Below are 12,240 nucleotides of genomic sequence, written 5' to 3'. Positions count from 1 at the left end.
GATTTCCTAATACCAAAATGTTTCATCAGAGGAAAGGACATAGAAAGCTATTGCGAATTGAGAAAACAGAGCTGTGCATATATGCATATAAATATGTGCTGCAACAACCCAGAAATCATGAAAAATGTACACTTATAAACATTTAAAACTCACTGCTGCCAAGATCAAAGCTCTTCTTTTTATAAAACTAAATATGTCTCAGATCTATATGAATGTGAACTGAATCTGAAATGCATTATTCATTCATACTTCTAAGTCAGGCTCACAGCAGGTGAATGACTTCGTTGAAAAGAAACAGCAAACGTGCCACTTGTGAAATGAATAACACAACAGCTAAGTGGAGGTATAATGGCAAATCTATTTTATCATTGCTGACAAGCTCTGATGTCAAGGGAACGAGCATTATAAAGACAGAAAACTATCTGTAATGAGGTGTCTAGGCAGGGTACAAAATCCAAATGCAGGAGATGATTGCAAATGAGTCCTGTGTTCCTGAATGTTCCCTGAAAAGGCTCCAGATGCTCTGACCATATGCGGACATGCACATGTGAATGTATATACAAATATAACACTCAAATGGTTAAAGTTTAACCACTGATCACAGACCAGAGATGGACAGAAAAAACACCAAAGATATTGGTGCAAAAAAGGATATTTACTAATATTTTAAACGACCTACAAAGAAAAATACCATATGATGCAATTCCTAGTAGAGTCTATTCCATGGAAATAAAACCTGTTTGAGTAGTTGCAAGGTTCTTTCCACTCTAATTTTGAATTCCCACATGAAACTACTCCCTTTTACTGTACCTTTAATTGTGCTTGACAAAGTCTTTCTGTTTCCTGTTAACACTTGGGACTCCAGCTCAACTAATGTACCAGAAGTTGAATGACACTCTAACTTGTTATTTATATTTGTGTTTTCCCTGTTTTGAAAATCAGTAAAGGACAAATCAAGGAACCATTACAACACTATAAGTGAAAGTTCTTACAATTTGAGCTGAATTTTTAACATTTATAAACTTCTATTTTAGGTATTTGTAATTTTGATTGGTTTTTTCTTTTTTTTTTTTTAATTATTATTTGTTTTATTTGTTTTGGTTTTTTTCTTTAAGTGAGTATTCCTCATACCCTACATCAAAGCTTGTTTAGGATTTTCTAATATTTTTATTTTGTTCTGTTTGGGCTTTTTTTTTCGGTAATCTGATTCCTGATAAACAATTGCCAAAAATTCTATGTTGGATATTTGTTACTTTTTATTACTGATGCAGTAAGGTTTTTTTGCATGACTTTTTTAATTTGTTTGTTTGAAACCGGGGCTTCATCTTGTTTTCTATATTACAAGTAACTGCTGTCATTTATGGTAGCAATGGTTTTAAAATTATACTCTTATTTGCATGGCACTTAGCCCAGTAAACATACCTTTATATTAGAAGTGACATACTCCAAAGAAACTCAGTGAGGCAATATATGTATGACTGTTTTGGGACTATGTAGACATATTCACTTTGAGGCAAGTTCCTTTAAAATATTTCTAAGAAGTTATAGATATGCATTAACATTTAATTGTTTCACAGGAGATGCTGCAGTCATCTAAATAAACTACCAAATGATCCCTTTTTAGGGGGGAATGAAAAATTGCATGTATATTTTTATTCTTTCTTATTTGATGTAACCTATTACTAGCTTAATAAATAACAGTAAATGAATGTAAAATCATAAGAAATCATTGCCTAAACCTCTGAAGCCATAACATAATATATATATATATATTCCTGCTATTAGAAATCTACATACCATTAATTATTTTATGTCTTGACCATTTTTCACTGTATCCTAGCTTGTCTAAATTGCATAGTACATAGTGATGTCAGGCAATTCAGGAAGCTATTTTAATTGTAACCCGTATGTTAAAGCTTAATTACCTGTTTTCTCTCTTAGAGAAAGAAAAAATTATTTATTATTAAAATTATTAAAAACAGGATCTGCTGTTGCTGGGTTGAGTGGCTAGGTATCAGCTGGCTGTCAGTGAGTAATTGTTTTGGGTCTTTTTTGCATCACTTGTTTTCTTGGGGTTTTGTTGTACATTGTTTTTTTTCCCCTCTGTCACTTTCTTTTCCTTTTCTTTTTTAAATTATTATTAAACTATCTTCATCTGAACCCATGAGTACTCACAATTTTACCGTTTCAGTTCTCTCTTGCATCCCAACAGGTGGGGGAGTGAGTGAGCAGCTGTGTGGTCCTTAGTTGCTTAAGGGGGTTAAACCATAACATCTTGAGTAACATAGGCTGCCACAGTGAGAGCACAATTAACTGTGATTATGAACCAAGGTAAGGAGCAGAAATACACTTTGGAAATCCCAACTACATTTATATTTGAGACCTGTTCACATACTAAGTACCTGACTGGACTGTCATCCTCATCTGGATCTCTAGCGGTTACGACCCCCACCAATGAGCCCTTCATAGCCCCTTCATCAATCTCCATCACGTAGTTCTCTGAGGTGAAAACTGGAGGTTCATCAGCATCTTCCACATTGATTTTGATAATGGTTTTGTCTTCAAATGGTCCTTCTTTCAAAAAGCGCTCATCAATGTACTTGTTTACAACTTTTGCTTGAATACTGTATCTCCTTTTGCTCTCATAATCCACTGTCTGTTAAGAATAAAAGAGAGATTTGAAATACTTCTTTCTTCATATTTGAATTAAATATAGTTCCCTAAATGGTGTGAGATTAAAGACAAAATAGTGCTATCCTTCAGTTGGGAATTTATGGAAAAAAAATAGTTATTTCTAAAAGTAGTTAATTCTAAGACTTCTTTTTTATGTTAGAAACACTTTAAAATTAAACTATTCTTGTTTGCTTTCACATTTGTGCTGACTTTAATGCTACAGTCAGACAACACTGTAAAAAAAGTCATAGTTGCATTACTCTTTTAGAAAGTCTTTATCTATTGAAATTAAAAAAATAATTAAAAAAGACTTACTAAATAAATAGCTTTCTGAACTGTAACAAATCCATATAGAAAAAGAAAGAAAGAAACAAAAAACCCCCAAACTCTTAAACCAAAATGAAAGAAAACAAATCAACAAACAAACAAACAAACAAAACCACCACACTTATAGCTTTCAGTTCATCCAAGCCCTTGATTTCACTATATTATCGAACTCTATCTTCATTTCAGGTGATGTCCTAGATGCCCCAAAAATACTTCTGTGTGATTCAAAAAAAGATTACACAGTATCAAAGACTATTAAATATCTTAATTCATAAGCTGGTAATTTTTTTAGCGTATTTAGTGTCTTTTTAAAGTTATGCCATAAGAAAACCTCCATTGTCTATCTAATATTGTAATAAATTCTGTCTTCACATAACGGAATGTGTTGGAAATGAGTAATATTGTTTGCACTGATAAAATTGATAAAAATTTTACAGATGATCCACAAAAGAGATAGAACATTTTCTCACAATGGGATACACTGTTGCACAGCTAGAGATGACATTAAGATACTCTGTCACGCTTGTATTCAGCAGTAATAGGAATGAGTCAAAAAGGTAAACAGAAGGAAAAGCATTTTTCTTTTTATCCCCCTAATATTCCAATCAAATCACAAAGCCTAAAGAAAGAAAGAAAATAGTAGAATCCAAAGCAATAGGCCTTTTTTAAACATCCAGCTTGCTTGAGGAAATTCTCTCTAGTATTTAGATATTTTTTGGACGGTTTCTGAGATCTCACCTTTTTTAGTAAGATAATTCCTTCTTGAGTCTCATTGTTAGTAATGATGTCAAAAACATGTGAGCTATCTCCTTCAATGGAATAGTTCATGGCTGCATTCTCCCCTATGTCGCTGTCTTCTGCGAAGACTTTGCCTACAGTGGTGCCCACAGGAGCTTCTTCAGAGACACTCATATGGTAAAGTGCTAAAGAAATAAATACTGGCACAGTTTAGTGATCTACCATAGTTAATAGCTGCTGTAGCTATGATGGCGTGAGGCTCTCAGAAAGCTGGGGAAAGTTCCCAACTTTTGGTAGAGCAAAGGATAAAATCTAGCATTGTATAGATCATGGGTACAGGATGAGGGTACAATCTTTCTGCTTATGGATCCTCCACTCTCAGCCCTACTTTAGCAATAAATAGAGCAAAGGGCAAGAGGCAATTGTTTTAAAATGAAGGAGGGAAGATTTGGATTAGAGATAAGGAAGAGATTTTTTACAATGAGAGTGGTGATACACTGGCACAGGTTATCCAGAGAGGTGGTGGATACCCTGTTCCTGGAAAAATTCCAGATCAGGTTGGATGGGGCTCTGAATATCTTTGACCATTGAAGGGAGGTTGGACTAGATGACCTTTAAAGATCCATTCCAATACAAACTATTCTATGATTCTATGAACCAACAGGGCAAAAATACAGTGGAGGACAACACTTCCCTGCTGCATTTCACTAGTTTTTCCTGACAGCCCAGTGAGCAGCTCTCACTGGATCTACATTTCTTCAAGACTTCAATTAGTGTAAGCAGCCTATACTCACGCTGCTGAAATTTAGGTGGATTGTCATTGACGTCAGAGAGGTTGATGGTAACAGTGGCTGTTGCTGAAAATGCCCCTGGTTGTCCAACCATATCTTTGGCTTGGATGATGACCAAATACTGATCTTTTGTTTCTCTATCCATTTGGGAAGCCATTCTGATGACCCCTAAAAATGAAAAGTATAATGTAATAGCATATAACAGTCTCATTTTTTTCTGAACATCTGACAGTATAATATGGATATAAAATGTATCACTGGACCTAGTTATCAATTTACATTCTAGACCATGCACAGCAAAACTGCCCTAATACTGTGAATTAGTACTCATGGTTTCAAATACACTGTATCAGAGATCCATTGTGCATATTTAGAGTTCTGGGGAGCAGAATACTCCATTTATTTCCTCTACCATATATAACCATGTCAGAAAGAAGGTTTTGGGAGGGATTTCCCATATCTGTGGTTCCTCCAACATAGAGATAGAAATGTCACATAATGAGTCACAGAGCTGTTATGTGAGAAGTGTTCCTAGATGCATTGGTTGAATGAGGTACTCGTAATACAGCTCTTTTCTTTAACAAGATATTTTGCTAACTAAAGTTTGGATTTCTTAGAGAGAAAGAATTTCAACTTCCTATGGGAAAGAAAAAAATTATTTTCTTTAAATCTAGGAACTATGCAAAGATGTAAGAGTAGAGGGTGGTATCAGTTGATCTTTGTACTGAAATGAAGAACATTTTTGCTTGCATCTATTTTATTAGTTCATTAATGTTTTCAAGTTACAAGTTCATTTGTAGTACCTGTTTTTGGCTCCACAGAGAAATATGGCTGTCCCTGAATGAGACTGTAAAGCAGACGGGCACTATTCCCATAAGAAGGATCATCACCATCTGTAGCTGTTACCTGTATAACCGAAGTACCTCAAGGAAAAATAAAATAGATTATATTTATTCTCTTCTTGTATAAATTATCTCATAATTATAGAACATAAACTCTTTAAAACCTTTTAACATACCAGATGTATTAGCAAACAGTCCTAAAAATTTACAAAAGCAAATGTCACTTTCTAAAATTTATCTTTAAAAAGGGAAAATATGTCCCCAGCAACTATTCTTGTTGCATTCGAATTTAAATAACGTAATAAATAACGTACTATTTTCTAGCACTACATTATGTTGCTTAAAATACTACCCATATCATGCCTTTTTCCCTAATTTCTGATATGTGAATGGAATATGGCAAATTGTTTCTCCTCCCCTTCTATGTTCTTCAAAGTATTTTATGGAAGTTTCTCAAAGGAAAAAGAAAACACAGTTACTTTATCACCAGTAGGCCCACTGGTGATAAAGAAATTAATTGTTAGCAAGCAAAGCAGCCAAGAAGTATAACAAGGCTCAGATAAATTTTTTTATCGTTGACTCTTTAATGAGCCTGTCTCAGAGCAAAAAGCAATGACAGAATTACCAGTACAAAAAACACAGCACAATTAAACTTCAGAGCTTGATTTCATCTCTGATGGGAAGCTGTTTAAATCCTAGATAGAAGATTGACTGGCACTACCATTAATGACTGTCCTTTAAAAGAAAATATGCATAGTAACATAATTTTGTAAGGTAATAATTATTTTTGTCTTTTTTCCTTACCTAGGTTCTGCATTATAATACAAATATCACTTCTCATGAGGAATAGTGGGAAATCAAGATACTTTCTAAAAATTTCTGACATATGTTCACATGGTTGCACCTGCTTACCAATACAGCTTGCATAGTTTTGCTGGAGGAGAAAAGAAGAAGAAACAATGGAGTGCAAGGGAGCTAGACCAGAACCATATTTTTTATGACTAAGGCAAAGTTGATACTTGTCTCCAATAAAACAAATATATTCATTTCTGAGTTTTCTAACAGTTAAACATTTTTATTTTTAAACAGAGATGAAAAATGCTTTCTCATAGAAGGATATGCTAAATTAAATATTTTGAAAAGGTATGTTTTGCATTTTTTTTTTCAATTTATTCACTAGCACTGCAAGTGATTCCATAACCCATGCTATCTTCTCTCAGGTGAAGAGTACAATAAACCTTTAATAATTCCCATGATCTTTTGGAGTTATCATCATCATGGCTAGGCTTTGCGAACGAAGATTTGGGAAAGGCTCTACACACGTTTATTACAAGCATACTGGTGGCTAATAAGGCCAATAAGAGATAGACACGTCCAATTGCAAAAGGGACAGCAGAAAGACTCCTTAGGTGGTATATTCTGCAAGACATGATTCTTTCTGCATTGTCTTTTCTCCCCCAGAGTGATCCTGCGTGCTTTCTCCAAGGAAGCAGCAGCGTTATAGATGGTGTGTCTCCAGGCCTCCCGATTTGAGGCCAGAGTAGACCAGTTACGTTGATCAAGTTTGGACTTATATGTCCTTCAAAACATACCTACAATATTGAATATCTGACATTCATGTGTGCTTTAGATGTGTGTATAGATGTATAAATATATATACAGATCCTATTGCTCTGGAGAAATGTTAAATATAAAATTACAGATTCATATTTAGTCAGGGCACATATATGGTTCAGAAATAACAGAATTCCATAATAAGACTGAAGGGTAAATCAAATCTTCAGCTACACAACTGTTAACTTTGTATCAGCTGGGATCTGTGGAAATTGCTGTCACTATTACAGAAAACTCATCCTCTAAGACAATTTAGCATAACTAGAATGGAATTGCTTTGAAAAAGAAATGGAGTGCTAGTTAGGAAGGGATCAAGAACTATGAATAATCCAATGGGTATGGTCTGTCATGAATGCTATTTCCTCCTAAATAAACTCAACTGCCCACAACTATGTTTAGAAATGAACTTATTTACAGTACCATATTTAGTAAATCAGGAATAAAATCCAACATATATAGGAATGCAAAGTTATTATTACAACATTTGTGGATCTCACACATTTAAAGGTAGGTTTATTTTCTGCACAGTTTCTAACTATCATAGAGAAAGCTTGAATCTAAACCAACATTTCCTGCTTCTCTAAGACCCAAGCACACTTTTCTGCTCGCCTGTTGACTTTTCCCGAGTATAGCAGAAGGCAGAAGCACTGAATTTATATAGTTGGGCTCAGTGAGATGAAAGGTGAACAGGCAAGAGACATCTAGTAAAGAGGGAGATGACCTGGAGGGAAGAAATAACATATCCTGCACTCTCAGGAGGAAGATCGTTTCTAAAATGGGGTGACAGGAGACCATGTAAAGACCAGGCTATATTTTCTCACATTTTTTTAGAAAGGAGATTTTATGATCACTACATGAACCTCTAGGTTAACTACAGACTATATAGTAAGCAGAAGAAAAATATTATGCCATGAAACTTGTATTTTTTTATACATTTAACAGTCAGAAAAACAACCACCAAAATGAACCCACCAACCAAAAAAGAAAAAAAACCCTAAACAAAGTGCCCAACAAAACAGTGCAAAGAAACAAAGAAAACCAACCCCCAAAAAAGCCCCACAAACAAAGAAACAACCAGAAACCAACCCAAACCTTTTATTGAATGGAATAATGTTTACTATTTTTATTTGAGAAACAGAAATTGCAATGTTAATATTCTATACTCAAAAACTCTCAGAAGCCATTATTTGTAAGTATGCGGTTATGAGAAAATATAGATACAAATCATATCTTTAACCAATCTATTAACATATAAATACACACACATACAAAAAAAAAAAACCAAACAAGAACCCCCCTAAACCCTTACTCCTAACACTGTAAGCATGACAGGACATAATTCACAATTGAACTTTTTGATTAGCTTTATTTAAGGCAAACTACTAATTTTTATCTCTTCAGGCTTGATTTTACCCTTCTTGGGCAAAACAGAGTAGTGCCATTTATATGCTGCAGCCAGGTATGCTATAGGGTCCTCATATGGCAAATAGTTATTCATTTTTCTAACTAGAGCTTGAAATCGGTAAGGGCATTAGGTACTGATAGATTATTGCATCTGACTCTTAACCACTCCATCAGATATACTGCATTTGTACAAGTTTAACAGCTATATGGAAGACACTTTAAGTAAAATCGTACTGAGTGCCTGAGGGAAGAGCACAGACCTATGTTCTCAGAAGAGTCCATTTGCTGACATGCATTTCATTTACTGTGACACTTGCCTTTAAAAATCTAATAAAATTTAGTACTGAAGATAAAAGAGAGCTAATAAAGGATTAAAATATATTCTAATTTGCTGGCACATTAGTATATATAGTGATATTTGTAACTAACTGCAGGCAAAATTATCTGTCTCTATCTTCTGATTTTGCTGTGGTTCTCTGAGGCAAGTGGTCAGCTCTGAATTATTCTCTCCTCTCTTTCTTAGTTCCAGACAAAATTTTCACTAGCAATGACCTGCTTTCCAAAATATTGACCACACTTAGAGAGTTTTCTGTGAGGAAATTACTAGATCTAGCATCAGTGAGTAGAGCCAATGCTAGAGAACTCTGAAACGGAGCAAAGGGTAAGGCTCTCTGTTGCACTGTATCACTTAAACTAATTCTGTTCTTCATCCCTTATTATGCAAGAGTATGTTCTAGTTTACTGGGAGAAAAGCACTGATAACAATGAACTGTTATGGTACCAGTGCTGCAAATTTTGGTTGATTACTCTTTCTGTCTGCTGGGAGGTTATAAATGTCCTTGTAAGGTTGGTTTAGGATGTGCACTGAAACAGGTTTTACCTCAGTAGTGCAGTCCCTACCTTTTGATAAGCAGGGCAAGCGAGTCTATAGAAGTACTCATGTTGTGCGGCTCAGCTGTATCACGTGTTGGAGCTGACCACTGTCAAGGTATATACTCCACTTACATTGTATATTCCAGATATACATATTTGTATTCCAGTAGTGTCTACATGGAAGAAACAGGTGAAAGAATGATCTCTGAAATAGCTATGGTATTAGTGCTAAAGAGGTCAGGCATGGAAGAAGCAATGTAGAAAACATTTCAAAATCCATAGGATGACCTGGATTCGCATATCATACGCCGGATGGTTGCATATCTGTGAGTGTACTATTTCAGGCAGTCTGTGTCTGAGAGAGGAGGCACTCTGGGTTCTTCATTTTTCACCCATTCTGATAAATGGGAGACGGTGTTACTTCTGATTTTTTAACTTTTTTTTTTTCATTTCATATATTTCTACATTTCACTAGAATATTTTTTATTTATAATATTACAAGAATATCACAAAGTAGATTAAGTTTTCTGCAGCTTAATTAATCTTATTCTGAAGTGATATAGTATTTTAGGAATTTAAATATATAATAGATGACACAGGAGAGTGGATAAAGACAGCTGAGCCTTTCACTTTTAGATTATCTGTTTATAGCAAATTCAAGGGAGTAGAGAGTAAAACTTCTCATTTGTCAACTGCTTATTAATGGTTTCTGGTGGGAAATAGAGGCATATGGGAAAAGGTTACATTGTTGTTTTGTCCTTATGCACTGCCCTACCTGACTATTTTTCTTTTTTTTCCCCCATATAGCTCTCATTAAGACAGAAAGATAAAATAGAAGAAATTTATAAGTCAGTTGTTCATACACTTATGTGAATGGTTACAAGTCTCTGTGAGTATAAATGAAACCATACTAAATCACCAGCCATTAAAAAAAAACAAAACCAAAAACATTTTATAAGAGACTCTGTGCCCTATAAACAATGCTTTCCCACAGGGGAAAAAAAAAAGGAGTCATAGAAGTCCTACAACCGTGTAATCCCAAATAATTCTAGACAATGAACTATAAGTATTTCTACTATGAGTACATAAAAATAAAAATAAAAAGGTCATTTACAAGACATCTGTCTTCTCATCTCCAAACTTGAGTAAATGAACAAGATGCAAAGCCTAGAAGAACCCTCTGAACAAGAAACTGATTAGAAAAAGTTATTTGACCAAGAGCTCAGATGCAAACCAAGTCTGTAAGTCTGTCTGCACAGAAAAAAGTGGCAGTGAAGAAACAATCACAAGTGATTTCCCTGGCAGAAGTTGGTATAAGCAGTGTGACTAGCAAGTAAACTGATTAAATGGAGGTGTTTTGTAGCTATTGGTAGTGATGCTGAGCTGCTGCTTCCTGGCAGAAATTAGGATACTAACCCTACTTTTGATTAAACACCAGGCATGAATATCTCTTTCTTGCAACTGCTATTCTGGCTGGTAAAAGAACATTAAGTTTACGGTTCACTGTGAAAGATTCACTGATTCTGCCCTAAAAGTTGAACAGGTAATACTTAATGAAACATAGTTTTTATTACCTTTTATGATCACTGATGCTATTACATTAATGACCTCATTAATTCATACTATTTAAAGTAGCACAATAATTTCTGTTCAATATCAATTGCAAATAAAAATAATCAAAAGAGGTAGGGGTATGAATTAAAGAGATTATGGGATTCTTTATGTAAGAATTAAAGAATCTAGTTTTCCTTTGATTTTGAAGATAGTTGCTTGGAGATAGCATCTATAACATGCTTGTTTATGTCTGCTGTATTCACATTTTGGGGCGCCTGAAGGCTTTAAATGTATGTGTACATATATTATGTATCCACATGTGTATGTACACATAGATGTATATATACACTTACATTTGTCAGATGTTGACTTTGCTTTGTATTTGCTGAAATAAGTTTCCAGATACATGACAGATCCTAGTACAGGTCTGTTTGATTATTTGGAAGGGGGAAAGAAGAGGTGTAGGGATTAAGTTGTTCCTCTTGACAGGAAAATTCATGTGCTTAGGAAAACGGAAGGTTAGCCCTTCATTGCACACAGTCTAGTCCAAACAAGAAGAAGCTGACTGATAGGAAAGATGCTTGGCAACATACAGAGAGTGAGGGTGGTCATCACATCTCCTTTGCAACTGGCTTCAGTACTCTACCTATTTTTACTTGTAATGCTGTATTTTTAAACCAGTACAAAATAAATATTTTAAAACAAGGATGTTAAGTAGAAATATTTATAACCTTTTCCAAACCTGTAAAAGAGTTTGCTTTCATCTCACTGAGAAGCAGTCTGTAACATATGTTATTAAGATTTTGTATCCACACAACTATCTAGAAAAAAATCAAGAAATAAAGATTTTGGTTCACACCATATGATACCTTCAGGTGACATCTCTGGAACAGTAGCTACATAAGGCCCATCCAAGAACTGTGGTTCATGGTCATTGACATCTCTAACCTTGATAATAAATTCTGATTCAGGTTCAACGGGAAGTCGAGTGCTCCTGTTTATTGCTTTTGCTTTTAGACTGTAGAAAGGTTTTTTTTCTCGATCCAGCTTTTGTGTCACATAAATTTTGCCGTTATATTCATTGATGACAAAAATGCTTCCAGCTCCCTCCCCAGTCAAAATGTATTCTAGGTTGTCATCCTGCTTGTCTAAATCTGATTTCAGCTGAAAGTACAAAACAGAAAAATAAGTCACACTTTAGGAGGAATAAGTTTTTGAACTATTCATTTGAGCCTTTGTTTTCATTCTACAGTGAACCCTGTCACTAATGAGCCTTAGATACTAATATTTAAAAGAAGATATTGTCACATTTTCAGCCAGTCATTTTAATTTTAAAGTATATTAAAGTATTTAATTTTAAAGTATTTATATAACAGACTTATGAGTGCATGACAAACCTGAAAAGAGACACTTCAGCTACTTTG

General features: G+C 34.6%; 1 protein-coding gene across 4 annotated transcripts in view; it reads right to left on the bottom strand.

The window, feature by feature from the left end:
• CDH19 (cadherin 19) overlaps positions 1-12,240 on the bottom strand; it is a 113,101-nt gene that overhangs the window by 23,255 nt on the left and 77,606 nt on the right. For all 4 annotated transcript variants that reach the window (XR_001875588.1, XM_017819596.1, XM_017819594.1 and 1 more), the window contains 5 exons: positions 11,686-11,980; positions 5,333-5,452; positions 4,533-4,697; positions 3,739-3,923; positions 2,403-2,656 (listed from right to left, as the gene is read on the bottom strand). Coding sequence is in view for 3 of the 4 variants with exons in the window: in XM_017819596.1 (XP_017675085.1) it covers positions 2,403-2,656; positions 3,739-3,923; positions 4,533-4,697; positions 5,333-5,452; positions 11,686-11,980 (1,019 nt within the window). In the remaining variant the exon portion in view is untranslated. The remainder of the gene's footprint in view (positions 1-2,402; positions 2,657-3,738; positions 3,924-4,532; positions 4,698-5,332; positions 5,453-11,685; positions 11,981-12,240) is intronic.

This window comes from Lepidothrix coronata, unplaced genomic scaffold (genome assembly GCF_001604755.1).
Source record: "Lepidothrix coronata isolate B3197 unplaced genomic scaffold, Lepidothrix_coronata-1.0 Scaffold75, whole genome shotgun sequence".
Lineage (NCBI taxonomy): Eukaryota > Metazoa > Chordata > Aves > Passeriformes > Pipridae > Lepidothrix > Lepidothrix coronata.
The sequence above is the reverse complement of the archived record's forward strand: the minus strand, read 5'-3'. Positions and strand labels throughout refer to the sequence as shown.